This window comes from Bubalus kerabau, chromosome 5 (genome assembly GCF_029407905.1).
Source record: "Bubalus kerabau isolate K-KA32 ecotype Philippines breed swamp buffalo chromosome 5, PCC_UOA_SB_1v2, whole genome shotgun sequence".
In the NCBI taxonomy this organism is placed as follows: Eukaryota; Metazoa; Chordata; class Mammalia; order Artiodactyla; family Bovidae; genus Bubalus; species Bubalus kerabau.
The window spans coordinates 27,353,651-27,371,309 of NC_073628.1; the positions used below are offsets into that span (position 1 = coordinate 27,353,651).

General features: G+C 45.5%; 1 protein-coding gene across 2 annotated transcripts in view; it reads left to right on the forward strand.

The window, feature by feature from the left end:
- NAV2 (neuron navigator 2) overlaps nt 1–17,659 on the forward strand; it is a 420,664-nt gene that overhangs the window by 143,792 nt on the left and 259,213 nt on the right. For both annotated transcript variants that reach the window (XM_055581343.1, XM_055581341.1), the window contains exon 3: nt 1,037–1,089. In XM_055581343.1, the coding sequence (XP_055437318.1) occupies nt 1,037–1,089 (53 nt within the window). The remainder of the gene's footprint in view (nt 1–1,036; nt 1,090–17,659) is intronic.

Genomic DNA, 17,659 nt, shown 5'->3' on the forward strand with positions numbered 1-17,659 from the left:
CGTGCCAGGAACTGCACTGAGCATTTTACTGGCATCATATAATCTTCTTTTCACAGCTCCTCCCGGAAAGTACGTAGTATTAGCTCAATTCTGCAGATGAGCCAACTCAATTTTATAGGTGAGGCAATGCAACAGAGAGGTTGTATTACGTGGCTAAGATCATACAGCTCAGAAGCTGTAAAGTTGGGCTTCAAACTGGGGTATCTTTGCCTCCAAACCTCTATACATACTGCCTTTCTTGTAGCACTGTTGTTGCAAACCCAGGTGTCCTAGGCTGTCTCTTACAAGGGTTCCTTTAGCCTGAGGAGGAACCACATTCACCCTGGGCAGCTGGGCCTTTCTTCCTTGTTTTTATTTGATTTCCAGCTCATGCAGTTCAGTCTCTTTCTATCACTTCTCTAAGTAGGTCGGCGCTCTCTTGACTTCAATAGAATATGTTCCAGATTTAATCTGGACATCCTAAATGGCATGGATGTGTCATTTTTAAAGTCTCACTCTCTTGTTTTTCCATTGGGAATAGGATCCCAATGGGAATAAGATCCACTTTGGGAATAGGATCAGGACCGGCAAAAGCAACCTTAATATTTCTGGCTAAAAATGGAGTGAGAGGCTACCATCTGTGGCTTTTGTCCCCAGGAGCTGCACTGTGGCTACATGGATCTCACCCTGAAGCACCCCATCTTCTGTGGGGAAGTTGGAGTTGCCTTTTCAGAGCCTAGAGCACAGTCACAGCTCAGTCCGTTTCCCAGCGTGCAAACATTTCCACCCTGCCCCATCACTCCAAGACTGTCGCCAGCGCAGTTGTCTCTGCCTTAGATGACGGCGACCTTGCCCCAGCTGTCCCTGGAGGACAGCAGCTCGATGAGTTAAGTCCTGAAGCTTGCTAGAAGCGTCTCAGTATTTCACATGCCTGTGCTGGTTGGACAAATCCCAGAATGGGCCTTAGGATTTGCCTGGCCTCAAGGGTCCTGAACATCCCTGCTTGCAGTGTCTGCGATAATTAATTTGTTTTTCTGACCCGTGTTTCTTTTTTCAGCAAATGAGAAGATCGAAGACATCAATGGCTGTCCGAAGAACAGATCGCAAATGGTAAGTGATACACGGGCAGTGAGTGTCTGTGTTAGGTTAGTAAGCCCCGCCTCTAAATGATAGTGACTGTCTTGAAAACATTCACACCACGAGCTTTACTCTGGGGGATTATATTAATAAACGAACAGCCATTTCCAAATAGCCATGGTTTGCCTCTCTGACATTTGTTGGCATTTACTGAAAAATAACTGTGATTTTTACGTAGGTCGTGAGACAGGGAAAATGAAATACGGTCCTTGTTCTTAGAAACAAGTTATACAGAACTGGTGCAAACATATCCTTGTTTAGAACTTGGGCCGCTAGGACTCTTTGCTTTTTCCTCAAGGACCTACATCCTTTTCTGTTTGTGTGTGGTGCTGGGGCCTAGAGTAATGGGATCATACGACCCAGAAACTGGGGCATGTGTTCTGGTTGCCTTTAGAGGTTAGAATGATGTGAAATCAGAACTGTGACAGGCAGTGTGGAATGTTTGATCACATCCAGACCATGCGCAACGTGACCGTGACAAGTGACATTCCCTCTGGTGTGATATGCTTAAGCTCTGATATTACAGCTTTAAAAAATCTTTTGAAATCTATTTTATTCTTGTTTCATGTTCTACACATAAATCTTTGACTTAAAATTCATGATCACTGTTGAGTTCAGAGACCATTGAATGGTGATACTCCGAGTACTCAGTTTTCCCCTTTGCAGTGCTTTTCAAATGTATTTCCACAAAAAATGTATTCACAGAAGTCTTTTAAGATGATACTGTGATACTTGTTTAAAATATGAAGGTGGCAACTGAAGGACAGCTTTTTTTTTTTTTCTGGATGTTAATTTTGCTTCCAAAAATCTTAAAAAAAAAAAAAACAGACGTAATTTGTTTTTCTAACCTCACCCTGCTCCTGTTGAGTAGGCACGATTGGATAGTTTCATTCCAGAATACACTGAAGTGATTGGCATTCCTTGGGTTAGCTGTTTAATTTTCTGAATTGTTATCCCAATGAGTGGACCGATAGCCTTTTCAGTCAACTTTTTTTTTCACACACACAGAGTTTCTTGTTATAAAGAGGAGTGAATGTCTCTGGTGAGGGTAGGAGGAAGGGCTGTCATTTTTCATGTTAAATTCTAAAACAAGTTTCTCTTTTTCTGTTGTTCCACTGGAGACTGTGTCTCTTCTTGTTTGGCCCAGAGAGCGGCCAGTCCTCACGTAGGAAAGTCCCCGTGCAGACATCTCATGGCTGTTTTGACTTGTGGGAAAGCTTGGCTGCTATTTTTGCTAGAGCTACTGCAGCTGTCTGGTGTATTAATAATTGAGAAAATTTGGAAGATAGAAGACTTAATTTTAGTGCAGGCATTTTACATATGCAGTCAGAGCATCACAGGAAAGAGATGCAGTATTTCCCTCTGGGGTAGAAATGGATGCCTTTGTTCCAGTCCATGGTAATGCAGATGTGGACCTGGCAGGTGAACCTCGTGAACCTTTTCTTGTGTTTGGTCCATCTGTATTTTCTGTACCTTCTATCTGAGATGTTTGTTGTTAAAGTCTACTTTCAAGCTTCAGAGATAATACCCGTCACCTCGGATTCTTCTGTGCCAACTTAGTAAATATGTATCAGTGCCACATTGCATCAACAGTTTTGTGGTTTCTCTGTAAGCCTTTCAGCTGTGGCAGTCTTGGGTTTTTGTTTTGTTTTTTTTCATGGACTGTATTTTTTTTTTTTTTTAAGAACACTGGAATATGAAATTCTAAAATTGTCTATGATAATTAGTTCCAGCTTAGAGGTGGGGCGGCAGACCAGGTCTGGTGGTGAAAGTGGCAGAGGGTAGTTCAGCAGACAGGATGCGAGTCCAGGGAAATGTCAGAACCTCTGCCGCAGCCCCTCCATCCTGTGGGAAGTGAGGAAGACGAGGATAAGGGCTATAGGGACCCTGTCCTTTCAACCACCTCGCAGACAAGGACAGATCCCGCAGGCAGCACTCGCCTCGGGCACACGGCCAGTGCAGCTTACACACAAGCACGGGCGTCGTTCCGGCCGGTAGGACGCTCTGTGTACACCCGTGTGGGCACGTGCATCCTGCTCATGGGAAGCACCACTGGGGAATATAGCATAGTGGACGGGCCATCATTTCTAGATTCCTAGAAGGTCAAGCTCCCAGTTAGGCTTCCCAGTTAGGGCAGTCAGTGATAAAGATTTGTTGTTTGCTAAATGTTGCCTATTTGGAGGAGACCAGAAGGCAATGCGTATGGAGAGCCTCATGTTGACAAAAGGAAGATGACACGGAGAGGGGAGATTTGGGGAGCGTACCTGCCGGGAAGGTAGCTCTGACTCCGTAGAGCTAATGTTCTTCCACCCTAAGAGAACAGAGCATCTTCAGGGGCCTTAAATAACGAAGACAGAATCCGGTTTGCTTCCAAGCAGGGGAAATGGGTGCTATTTCAGCTTCCAAGGGGCAAATCATTTCATTAATCAGTGGGCCTACACGAGAGCTTCGATTTTGCAGGTGGGGCACCCCCTCCTCTTCTCCTATTCCCTTCCTCCTGACCCACCAGGCTACCTGGAGCTCCACTCTCAAACTCCTGCCCTCCAGGCTCAGCTTCAGGTTCTGCTCTCTCCGTAGAGAATGTGGAAGTGAAAGCGCATAACTGTGGCCTATGGACTCCAGAATGCCCAGGGGCCTTGGTGCATAATCACTGTGGGCGTGGCACTGCGTGCTTTTAGCCCGTCAATCAGCAGAGGCTCACAAAGTGCCCACCAATGCCAGGCACTGGGCAAGGCCTCGTGAGTACCCAGGTGAAGGAGATGGGATCCCTGTCCTCAGGGAGCTCAGTGATGAGTGGGCAGGAGACCGGAGAACAATTTGAACACTAGAATAGTGCTGTTCCCATAGACATCTATGCATGGTACATGGGGGACTGTTCCACTCCAGGACAAGGGGAGCTTTAGGAATAACTGGGTGAGTTATTCAAGACTCACCAGGGGTGAGTCTTGAAAGGTGAGAGGGTTCACCATGGGGGATAAGGAGTGGAAGAGGATTCCTATTTCTGGACATGCTGTTCACCTGAGGATGTCATGGGCCCTGCACAGGCAGTTTTTTAGTATTTGCTCAAGGATGCTACCACGTGCCATCAGCTGTGTCTGGTGAGACTCTTCTGGGCTTTTACCGAGGTCAGCCCTTTGTCCTGTTGTGTCTGAGGTGACGGATAGAGCATGGAAGAGCCCAAACTAAGACAAACCCATAGACATGGCGGTCTTTTCAGGCCTGGACCAAATCTTCTGTAGTCATCGTCACTCCCCAGGTGGCAGCATTTCAGGGAATAGCTCCATTGGACCCTGGAGTGAAGTTTTCTAAAGGAAAATATCCATGGTAATCAACCCCTGTGGATGGCATGTGGGGAATGGTGGTTAGTATCAGCACTCACATGCATCGATTCGGTGCTTTAAGACCTTTCACACTTACAGGAAAGCATATCACTTCCCATTTCTTTGAAGAGACCCTGGTGCTGGGAGCAGAGGGCTGTCCTCAGGGACAGGCAGAACCAGGGCCATGGGCATCTCCTGCCGCCCTGTCGTAGCCCTCCTAAAACAGGACTGCATCTGCAAGCGAGATGCAGGGAGCATGACGGTGGCGTCCCTTCCCTGAGCGAGCCCAGCCTCAGCTTGTGTGGAAGGAGTCCTTTGCTCTCTTTCAGTCTGACCTAGATGCTTTAGGGGCCAAATCCTCCGAGATGGAGCTGTAGAAACAACACTCCCCCACCCCATCCCTCAATCCATCCATTTGGCCCTTAAATAGGTTTGTGTCTGTGCGTCAGAGCTGGTTGAAATGTTTTGTCTGTTTAGCATTGCCATGGCAACCCTTGGGGCATCTTTTTGGCTTTCCAGTGGTGTGCTGAGCGGAGTTCTGTGTGTGTTTGGAAGGAGAAACATTGCTTGGAGCGCAGCCAGCGGGCGCTGGGTCTGCCAGTGCCTCGCGCCTTGAACCCACTGTACTCCAAGACTCTGGCTCACTTTGGAGCCCAGGAGAGGACGCCGCAGGGGGTGGCTTTCTGTTTTCATCATTATTATTTTAAGTAGTTTGGCTTTGTGTTGTTGATTCAGAGAGGTCCAAAGTTAGCAAAGCTGCGGGTCCTTTCAGGCCCTTTCAGCGGAAAGTCCCGGCCTGTTTTCCCCTCTGGCTCTGGCCTGGGGTCATCTGGGGCCTCCCAGTCCTGCCTTGCCTGCTAGTCTCCTCCTGGGCTCTCCGGGAGTCCTGCCTTCTTCCCTCAGCCCTTCTAGACCTAGGGCCTGCCTGGGCTTGGGAACCAGACAGGCCACCTTCTGATTCCTTGTCTGCTGTCTGTGGCCTTGAGCTAATTATTTAACCTCTTGAAGCCTCTATTTCCTGTTCTATAAAGTGGGCTTGATAATAATACAAACCTCATAAAGTTTTTGTGAGGACCAATGAGGCTGTGGAAGTGATGATAATAGATGAGAGTAATAATAGTGAAAATAAACTCTAAGGCCCATCAGAGTGTTTGCAGTGTGCCGGGTGCCTCAGTGCTTCACAAATACCCTCCCAGCAGCTCTCTGGGGTAGATGACCTCATTGCCCTCATTCTCCTTAGCACCTGGTCAGCACTCAGTCAAGGGTGTTTCTCCAGTCATGATGATATTAGTAGTCAGGAACTAGGGGACAGAAAACCTTCAGAAATCTGAGAAGATCTACTGGCGTTCTTTCTGACTCACTCACGCCCTGGGATTTTGCATACGGTGTGAGCCACTCAAGGGTCACAAAGGCCTCTGGGGCTCCACAGACCCCACATTTGATGCCCCTGCTGCTTAGGGCACAGGTCTGCTCCTCACCCTGTCCTTTCAGGGGGCCCCTGTGGACAAAAGTCAGCACCTAAGTTCCCAAAACAAGAGGAATTTGCCCCAAACTCACTCCAGTTTTCTTGACTGGAGATTTCCATGGACAGAGGAGCCTGGAGGACTGCAGTCTATGGGGTCGCGTCGAGTCAGACACGATTGAGCAACTAATTTATTTACAGAAGGATAGCACACTGGCTTTCAAACTTCTGTTCCATGAGCAGAACCCCTCCCCCCAAAATAAAATGATATGTGGCACCCCACATGTAAAAGTAATAAAAACTGAATGACCGCTTTACATGGGATTAGGCAGCTCAGGGCAGCACCATCGTAGATCTCCCTTTGACCAGCCTTTTTCCTCCCCTTCCCCACTCTCACGTTTGCCCCTGAAGCCCTCTTTCAGAAGACCAGCTCCTGAAAATACACAGTGCAATGAAGCCTAGGGCCCCCTACCCAGACATCAGGTTCCAGCTCTAGTCAGGTCTAGCCCATCCTCTGGAGAAGGCAATGGCACCCCACTCCAGTGCTCTCGCCTGGAAAACCCCATGAATGGAGGAGCCTGGTAGGCTGCAGTCCATGGGGCCGCGAAGAGTCAGATATGACTGAGCGACTTCACTTTGATGCATTGGAGAAGGACATGGCAACCCGCTGCAGCGTTCTTGCCTGGAGAATCCAGGGACAGTGGGGGGCCTCGTGGGCTGCCGTCTCTGGGGTCGCAGAGGCGGACGCGACTGAAGTGACAGCTGCAGCAGCAGCAGCAGCCGCGCTCTGGCCCCCTGACGCTCCTCTAACTGGGCCACGTCCACCTCTGACTTGTGGAGCTTACAAGGCATCCAGGCCAAAAGCATGTATCCTGGAGGCCAGCTGCTCCTGGCGTAGGACGTGGTCCTCAGGCTCCCAGGGGACAAATCGCTCTAACAGGGTGGTTTTAAGGGGACATGCCTCTCTAACAGGGTGGTTTTAAGGGGACATGCCTCTCTAACAGGGTGGTTTTAAGGGGACTCATCTCTCTAACAGGGTGGTTTTAAGGGGACTCATCTCTCTAACAGGGTGGTTTTAAGGGGACATGACTCTCTAACAGGGTGGTTTTAAGGGGACCTGCCTCTCTAACAGAGGAGTTTTAAGGGGACACATCTCTCTAACAGGGTGGTTTTAAGGAGACCCGCCTCTCTAACAGGGTGGTTTTAAGGGGACCTGCCTCTCTAACAGAGTGGTTTTAAGGGGACTCATCTCTCTAACAGGGTGGTTTTAAGGAGACCCGCCTCTCTAACAGGGTGGTTTTAAGGGGACCTGCCTCTCTAACAGGGTGGTTTTAAGGGGACATGACTCTCTAACAGGGTGGTTTTAAGGGGACCCATCTCTCTAACAGGGTGGTTTTAAGAGGACCCGCCTCTCTAACAGAGTGGTTTCAAAGGGACACGTCTCTCTAACAGGATGATTTTTAGGGGATCCATCTCTCTAACAGAGTGGTTTTAAGGGGACCCGTCTCTCTAACAGGGTGGTTTTAAGGGGACCCATCTCTCTAACAGAGTGGTTTTAAGGGGACCCATCTCTCTAACAGAGTGGTTTTAAGGGGACCTGTCTCTCTAACAGGGTGGTTTTAAGGGGACCCATCTCTCTAACAGAGTGGTTTTAAGGGGACCCATCTCTCTAACAGGGTGGTTTTAAGGGGACATGTCTCTCTAACAGGATGGTTTTTAGGGGACCCATCTCTCTAACAGGATGGTTTTTAGGGGACCCGTCTCTCTAACAGGGTGGTTTTAAGATGTGCGTAAGATGATCTGTATGGTGTGCTCACGCGCTGCTGGGCACAGAGGAAACATGCAGCCAGTGTTAGCTCTTGATAGGGTGATGGTTTTTCAAGATACCTCAGTATTTTTGCCTGGAGAATTCCATGGACAGAGGAACCTGGTGGGCTATGGTCCATGGGGTTGCAAAGAGTCGGACATGAGGAAGCATCTGAGCATCAGTATTTTTCAAGAAATAGATGTTTTAAGAATGGCCAGCTTTGGGTGAAGCGTTGGTTAAACAGCATGGCCCTGGGCCATCCACTTGGCCTCTCAGCACTGCTCTTCCTCCCCCAGGAAATGTGGGGAATAATAGCCGCTTTATGATTAGAGGCAATTATTGTTTATATTTTGCACATGGAGATCGAACTTTAAAAGGTTATTTTTTTGCCTCAGATCACTCACCTAGGAGGCAGAGTAGGAGTTTGAACCCAAGACTGTCTGTTTTCAGAGCCTGTGATGGTCGTTTCTGTGACAGAGGACAAAGAAGGGACGTAACAGTCTCCACCTCCCAGTCCCTGTTCTGCTTGTTATCAGTGGTCGACACCGTAGAACCAGCTGGATTTAGCCGGGAGTTAGCGAGAAGGCAGCAGAGTATTTCTGGAGAAGGCCTGAGTTGACCTGTTGATGGAACTCAAGAGCTAGAAAAAGGGGCAAGTGGCCCCCAGAGAAAGGCAGTCTCTTGAGATGCCCAGGGTGAGCCCTGGTGCCAGGTACCTCCAGCTGTGTCCTCCATGGAGCTTCCTGGGCTAGGGCAAGACTGTCTGCAACGAGATCAGGTTTCCAGCCCCAGTGACCTTGGGCCCTCCCAACAGCTGTCAGAAAGCCAGCCACATGCCTGGGGAGTGTCTGAGATCCTTGGGCAGCTGAGTTGCCTCGTCCCTGGGCCCTTGGTCCTATTTTTACATGGCCCTAAGGCCACACATGTTACAGAACCAAGAAGGAGTAAAGAAAAGTCCACAGGTCCCCTAGAACTTAAAGTGGAGGGTTGGAGAGTCCACGGCAAAGATGGGCAGGAAGCACTGACTGCTTCCTGTTCAAATGGCACAGCCAGTATCATTGTGTTATGGCCAGCATTCTCTTTCAAAAATGACGGCCATCTACACATCTGTCTCTTTCTTACCTCTTTGGTCACTTCTCTGTTCAAAACCATCGTTAGCTCACCATGGAAATTTGCATCCTCTTGAGTACACATTGGAAGGACTGATGTTGAAGCTGAAACTCTAATACTTTGGCCACCTGATGCAAAGAGCTGGCTCATTTGAAAAGACCCTGATGCTGGGAAAGGTTGAGGGCAGGAGGAGAAGGGGATGACAGAGGATGAGATGGTTGGATGGCATCACCGATTCAATGGACATGAGTTTGGGTAAACTCCAGGAGTTGGTGATGGACAGGGAGGCCTGGCGTGCTATAGTTCATGGGGTTGCAAAGAGTCAGACACGACTGAGCGATTGAACTGAGTTCACAAAGAAGGGCCTTCACAATCTAGTTACTGGTAGCTCCTGCCACTTGACCACTCAGACTGTATCCTTAGCCACGCTGGACTCGGAGTGCCCCACAGAGGCCATGTACTCGCATGCCTCCCATTTTGATGCAAGATGTCCAGTCTGCCCGGGAGACCTGATGAGTGTCCCAAATGGGTGATGTAACCTTTACTATTCAGGTCAGCTGTTAAGTAATTGAGATAATTAGGTGTCTTTTGCCCCTGGTGTCCCCAGATGTCCGGTGCCTGCATGCGTCATAACTTGCTCTTCGTGGTTGTCATTGAATTGTCTTCTTAAAGGAGATGCTGTGTCTTTCACCTGAGGATCTAAGCATCTGTCACTTAAAATACTAGTATATAGTAGGTGTTTAATAAACGGATGGATGGATGGACAGACGGAAAGACCAAAGAAGGAGCTGGCCTGGATGTGTTCATGGGGTTAAAGGATTATAATACAGTGTTATTCTCATATCATTATCTACTTTTGAGCAGTGATTTGAGTGTTCACTTGGAAGTTCTTCATTCGATTTAAGAAATGGATATTTAGCACTGTTCTAGAACTATCTTTCCTTCTCTGGATTCTTTTCTTCCTTCATTTATTCAGAAGATCCAAGGACCTTGTAGCTAATTTTTCACTGACTGCATTATTTTATGTTGCTCAAGGTAAGCATTTTTAGGCATCCTTACAACTACCAGAGATGGTTAACAGATGATAATAAAAATGAAGGTGATCACTGTTCTTAGTGCTGTGTAGATGTTAATCCACTTTATTCACATAACAACCCTATGGAGTGAAGAACATACCTTGTTTGCTCCACTGAAGGGTATGGAGAACTTAAGAGTCTGATGCCACCTGCTGTGCTGTGCCAGGGGCCACGTGTGAGTCATGTTAAAGAAACTTTTGTCCATTTCCCCTCGTTCTGTGCAGCCTAGGGTTTCTGCCTTCGGGTTCTGTCAGGGTTTTATATTATTATGATTTTATATTATTGTGTTGTTAGTCAGTCGTGTCCTGTTCTTTGCAACCCGATGGACTGAAGCCTACCAGGCTCCTCTGTCTGTGGAATTCTCCAGGCAAGAATACTGGAGTGGGTTGCCATTTCCTCCTCCAGGGGATCTTCCTGACCCAGGGATAGCACCCGGGTCTCCTGCATTGGCAGGTGGATGCTTTACCATCTGAGCCACCAGGGAAGCCCATATATTAATAGCAAATACTTACACACGAAAGTGCAACAATGTTCTAGACATTTTATTTTCATTATAACTGATTTTTTTAATCTTCATAAAACTCTCTGAGAGCATATACTTTATTATTTCCATTTCACAGATGAGGAAACTGAGGCAGAAAGAGGTTTAGTAACTTACCTTAGGTCACACAGCTAATAAATGATGAGCTGGGGTTTGAACCCTGGAAGCCTGACGTTATTCCCTTTAGTCTTATACTAGTCTACATATAAGGAAATGGATTGGAGAAGGAAAAGAAAAAAAAAAAACATGTGGAGGTGCAAAAATTAGATTTGTGATGCTATCTCCTTGTATAAGGAAGGGCAGAGTTTTGGGATGAGGCATTCTATCAGAGAAGAAGATTTGGGATGAAGAAGAAGAAGCCTGGACCCCGGAATCAGAAAGACCTGGGTCTCACATACTGGGCAGGTGTGCTGGGCAAGTTGCTGAAAATTTGAATCTTTTCCCTCATCTGTAAAAGGCAGATGATTATGGAAGCTCCCTCTAGGGTGGCCAGAGATGAGTGAGAGGTGGTAATAGAAGCACCTGGCATCATCCTGTTTCATGAAGAGAGCACGTGAGACTGTCATTCCCTTCCCTGTTTACAAGTCCCATCTTTCCCAAGTATTGACTTGTGCATGAAAAAGGTCTTTCCTATTCAAAAAGTAGGTACTGGTGTGGTAGGCTGAACAATGGACCCCCAAAGATGTCTACATTCTAATCCTTGGAACCTGTGAATATGTTCTTTTAAATGATAAAGGGGATTTTGCAGAGGTGATTAAATTAGGGATTTCGAGAGAGGAGGATTATCCTGGATTAAATTAGCAGGCCCAGTGTGATCACAGGGGTCCTCCCAAGACAGGAGGCAGGAAGGTGAGAGAGAAGATGTGACCCTGGAACACAGAAGCAGGGTCAGAGGAGATAGAGGAGGAGAGGAGGGAAAAATGAGAGGCAGGAGGAAGCGCAGAGGGAGAGAATGAATGAGAGAGAACGAGGTTGGAAGATGGAAGAATGGGCCATGAGCCAAGGAATGCAGGTGGCCTCCAAAAGCTAAAAAAAGACAAAGACGGGTTCTCCCCTAGAACCTCCAGCATAAACGCAGCCCTGCTGACTCCTTGATTGCAGCCACTGAAACTGATTCTGGACTTCTGACCTTCCAGAATTTTAAGGTAATAAGTATATGTTGTTTTAAGTTATGAAGTTTGAGGCCATTTGTTACAGCAGCAATAAGAAACTAATACACTATGGGATTGAAACGAAGTAACTTACTGTTTTAGGAAGCTATTTATAGCAGAGGCTCCTTTACCACTGTGAGCCTCTTGGTTCCTGAGTTGATTGGAAGTTGCTTCCCTCCATGGAACACTTCAGAATGGAGATGTGCACATCTGTACACAGGTCATTGCGGGAAGGTGTGGGGAGGCGAAGGCCCACATTTAGTCTCCAGCACTGTGACAATGTGTGGGCCGCCTCAGATACCGAGCTGTCATGGGAATGGCAAGTGCCATTTCATCTACTGTTTAGAGGTGGATACACGGTATTCCTGATGCTCCACAGCAAATGTGCGTTTGTCTTGTAGTCAGTATGACATTTAAGCACACTTTATGAGAGACATATTTTATAAGCTTAGGTAATCCCATCACAGCTTTGTGGTACATATAACGTGGGTTTTTTTTTTCTTGTTGTTTTTATCTTTTAGTTCCATGAAAAGTTCCATATTTGCAGCTAGGTATATTGAAAGTGCTCAGAGAGTGGGACGATGGTATCTGTCAAGTTTTAATATGTGAAATATACTATGAACTTTTAAATGCTATCAAGAAACTTGAGTCATCCTAGGCCCCCAAATTTTCAGATCCGGTCTTTTTTTTCTCAGTTTTTTAACTTTGTTATAAAGGTGGGTGGAAACGACACCACAATTGGAGGTTCTGCAAAGCCTCTTGTGCCAGGCTGCTCCAGCTTTAGTGAACAGGGGGTCTCCTGGAGGGCCTGCAAAAGCAGTGGACCCCACCCCTACAGTGTCCCATGCATTAGGTCTGGGAAGGAGCTCGATAATTTGCATTTGTAACAAGCCAAGCTCTTGGATGATGTAAAAAAGTTCTCTTTGGGGATATGACTGCAAACATGCATTTCAACATCTATCAGTTTGTAAGGTTCTTTAAAAATTTACAAGTTAATCTATCTAAAGGTTAATTTTAACTAATTTTTTTAGGAACACTATGTAATTTTTTTTTATTTTTTAAATGTTTTGATATAATTTTTTAACACCAGAAACATTTTGTACTGGGGTATAGCCAATTAACAGTGTTTGGATAGTTTCAGGTGAACAGCGAAGGAACTCAGCCGTACGTATACATGTATTCATTCTCCCGCAGACTCCCCTCCCATCCAGGCTGCCGCATGACATTGAGCAGAGTTCCATGGGCTGTACAATAGGTCTTTGTTGGTTATCCATTTTAAGTATAGCAAACACTGTGTATTTTTGATTGAGATATAAATGACATGTAACATCACATTTGTATCAGGTGTACAAACATAATGATTCGGCATTTGTGTATATTGTGAAATGATCACCACAGCAAGGTCGAACTAAATATTTTGAATGAACCAATCAGTTTACTTTTGGAAAGATGAGGATGCATTAGACATCCTCCTGTCTGAGAACAATGGTAAGTTCTAAATCAGTAGGATCTGAATTGTACACACGGCTGTGGTCTTGGAGTTTGCAAGTGTCTTCTCTACTTTCCAGCTCACTTAACCTCTGTGACCCTTGGTTTCTTCCATTGAAAACCCAGGTGATAATCCTTTAGCACGTTGTCCTTAACTGCCTGGCATTAACTTCTTTGAGGGCGGGGTCCCTGTCCATCTGCCCATACCATGACCTGGCATCTGCTGGATGCTCAGAGAATATTAACTGAAGAAATTCCCATTACACCTACTTTGAAACTGAGGCATTTTAAGTGTCAACATGTGGTGCTCAATATGGTTAAAGAGCTTAGCAAATGTGAGAATGGGTGGGGAGAGGAGAGCTTCAGATCGTCCTGAGCTGAAAGAGAAATTGGATAGTGATTTATAACCGTGTGGACTGTGCTTTATATAAAAGTCATCCAGCTTCACGCTTGGATCCATCTCCCTGTGCGTGTCTTCATGGGCTTCTTATGTTTCAGACTAGCCCCAAAGGGGTGTTTTCCTGTATTCATCTTTGTATTTTGTTTATTTTTCTATGAACCAGAACTTAGTGAGAAATTCTTGTTGGCCCTTTGGTAAGGCATAGTTAGCCTGTGGTGCCTGCATTGGGAACTGGTCAGTAGAGGACTGCCAGTGTGCTCACTTAAGCAAAGAGTAGAGAACAATGGCCAGCAAGCTGAATTCAGGTTCCAGAAGCCCTTTTATAAAAAAAAAACTAAATGGCTGCCAACAGTTAGATAAAAATCAATATGCTTCACAAACAGTGATCTTCCAACTTTTTTTAGGGGGGAAAAAGTTGGCAGTCCTGGATTGAAACTCCATAGGCAAAACTTGACTAAACCTGGATGCCAGCTGCCTCCTTTAGGTATATGTAGAATGCAAGGAGATCAAACCAGTCAATCTGAAAGGAAATCAGTCCTGAATATTCGTTGGAAGGATTGATGCTGAAGCTGGAGCTCCAATACTTTGGCCACTTGATTCGAAGAGCCAACTCATTGAAAAAGACCCTGATACTAGAAAATATTGAAGGCAAAAGGAAAAGAGGGAGGCAAAGGATGAGATGGTTAGATAGCATCACCGACTCAGTGGAGTTTGAGCAAACTCTGGGAGGTAGTGAAGGACAGGGAAGCCTGGCATGCTACGATCTGTGGGGTCGCAAAGAGTCGGACACAACTTAGCACCTGAACAACAGCAGCAACAGGCTGCATTAGCCATACTTCCCACCGTTCCCTATTGTCTTATACCCAGGCTTTTTTACTTAGCTTTTGCCTACCTGCTTCCTGCACACATTTGAGGTCTTTTACCCGCAAACTGTTATGTTCTCATAAGTTCTAATTCCTGATCTTTCTTAGGAGATCTAAACTCTGGCATATGGCAGTTTTAAAAAATCCTTTTGGGGAGCATTTTGACATCAAAATAATGCTGTAATTTTTATATTGATTTAAATAATTCCTGCCCTAGAAGATTTCAAAACACTGCAAAAAGAACATCAATATCGTCCACAAAACATGTCCAAAAGGATGTTGGAGAAGTCACTCCCTCCTCTGTGAAGTGCTCTTCATCTTTCTGATGTAAAGATTGGGCTTAGTTTGAATGGATTAATTATTTGCCTATCTTTCTCCAAGGAAATGAATGACAAAACTGGGTGATGATTCTTCTCCTCTGCCACGATACTGAACTCCAGCTGTTTGGTTGTTAATGCCCATGTGTATAGGCTTCATAGCTTACAAAACATCGAGTAAGTGTTCGCATTCCAACCCTGCCATTTAATAACCGTGATTTTAGGAAGGCATTTAAACACTCTATGCCTACATGTCCCCATATGAAAAGTGATAATACCTATCTTATCTAGTGGTGAAAATTAATTGAAATAATAATGTATGGAGAAGAATCTAGTCCAGTGTTGCATGTTTTCTAAGAGTATAAATATTAGTTTCTTGGGAGGAGTCTATAAGGCTTTCAAGAAAGGGATAATTATCTCCATTTTACTAAAAGGAAAACTGAGGCTTGGGGAAATTAAGTACTTTTGCTCAGAGGGAGCCAAGAACCTCTGAGAAACATGTGCCTCAGATTTCACCTCTGGTCCTGAGAACTCCTTGACTCACATCTCCTCCTTTGAAATATCCTCTTAGTACCGATGCCATCACGATGCCAATGATGACTCTGTGGCATGAGTTGGTTTTCCTGCAGAGTAGATTGCCACATTGGTGCGAATGTGGGAACAGTCATGTAGAGTTGAATAGGAGGGCAGAACCTGACCAGAGCTGCTGCTTTCTCACACTTTCCCCTGAAGGAACAGGAAGGCAAGAGGAGAGGGCCTGTGACCTGGGCTTCCCTTCACTATTGTGAAGGATGACTAGTGCTCGCCTTCTGTGGGAAGTTTCGAGATGAAGCAACTTGGAATGAAATTCTTACCCTGGCCTCAGTCTGCTGCTCTAAGGGGAGAGTGCAGAAGAAATTCTTCGAACCAGAGCAAAGGGCCTTTGAGGGGTTAGTTTATGGATGCTGTATTTTTTTCTGACTGTGTATATACAAATCAAGATGTATCACCATCAGTCTTATGAAACTCCTTGGAGAGACACTTGCAGAGATTTGATTCTGAGTCTCAGAATTTATAGATTCTTTGTCAGTGGCTATAAAGTGATGAACTCTTATGATCACCTGGCAATATAATTTTAGCTTTTAGGGGGAATCATCTTCCTAATATGCTGATAACAGAGAGAACCATATGAAATAGCCAGTATTTAACTATTTTCTACCTACAAAAATGGCAGTTTTATCTGGTCCAGTTAAATACTTGACAAGGATGGAAATAGTAACAGATTAGCATTATATGACAAGGATTGTCACCATTTCTTCACAGGGGCGCTAGCAGTCTTCAGCCTTGGGAAACTTGGAGGATATCCTGTAATAGAAGCCTTCCTTGTCTCATTTGCTCTCCTCTTTCAGTGACTTTGCCCACACCTCCAACACTCTGGCAGCGGCAGTAAACAGAGCTGAGTTATTTTAATTCTTGATTACTTTAATCTCATATACTTTTTGATTGGTTGACAAGTAGCTCTTTGCCTTGATCATAGATTTTGAAACTTGAAACTATTGCCCAGATCTAGTTTCTTGGTGTACTACTTGCAAAATCTCCCAAATTCTTTATTAATGTTCACTAGGAAGCCATAACAGCTTGTGAATAAAAAAATGGATTTAAGTGTGATGTATGTGAAAGGTCCTAATATTATGCCTGGCATGTGATAATGGTATTATGCCTAGCAGCATCTGAAATTGGAGTGGGCACAATGGTGATTTTTTTTTTCTTTTTTTGGCCACACCTCACGGCTGGTAGAATCTTATTCCCCAACCAGGGATTGAACCCAGACCCTCACAGTGAAAGCACAGAGTCCTAACCACTGAATTGCAAGGAAATCCCCAAATATGCCATTTCTTTTTTTTCCCTTAATGGCGATTTTTTACTTACATCTTCTGCAGAAATTAACACAACAGGTGATATGTATTAAAACAAGGAGAGGCCAACAGAGCAGTTGGCTTCCCCTCCTTCCAGCCTTCAGCACAGTGAGAGTGCGAAGTCTTGCAGGATTCTGAGTTGAGTATTAAAACATTTAAATGTATCTGCTTGGCTTTGCTTCCCTGGTTATCTATGCTACCAGGATACATCTTGCACTCGGTTATTAATATGTCATGCTATCCTGGGAACTGCGGGGCAGGAATCCATGGATCAGCTTTGTTGTGTGTCTGGCTCTTTTGCAACCCTGTGGACTGTCGCCCGTCAGTCTCCTCTATCCATGGGATTTTTCTGGGCAACATTACTGGAGTGGGTTGCTATTTCCTCCTCCAGGGGATCTTCCTGACCCAGGGATCGAACCTGTGTCTCTGCATCTCCTGCATTGTCCACCTCTTTACCACTGAGCAAGCCCAGTCCATGGGTCGGATACTCATGAACAACCCACAAGGAGCATAAACAATGGACACTGGCAAGTTGGCTGAGCCACAAAACTGAGTTTTTCAGGTCGTGTGAGGGAACTGGTCCCCAGGCTGGCCTTCATCTACAACCTAATTATCCCATTACTCTGTTCTTTTGTATGTGTTGGCTTTGTGTGTGATATGATAGATTCTAGCGGTATCTCCACAACTGAGGTTTTACTGCACTCTTAGGGTATATCAAGGATCTACTGTTTGGCTTTGTTTTGCATTTATGGTCTGCTGCCTCTTGAAGACTTTGTGGTGTCTTATGAGTTTAAGCATGGGAATATGACAAAAATTGGAGAAGGCAGTGGCAACCTACTCCAGTATTCTTGCCTGGAAAATCCATGGACAGAGGAGCCTACGAGATAGTTATTAATATCAGCATTCCTGTGCTACAGATGATGACTTTGAGACTTGATGCAGTTAATAGTTTTCTTAGGTTTTTAAGAGTAGTTTCTCAGGGAACTCGAATCTAGTGTAGAGTTCAAAATCTGTATCAATAGATCCTGTCCCCTAATAATTATGATGGAATGCAAGTACCTCCAGGAGAGGGGACCAGTGGGCGGACAGTAGCAGGCCCTTCTGTCTTGGCGT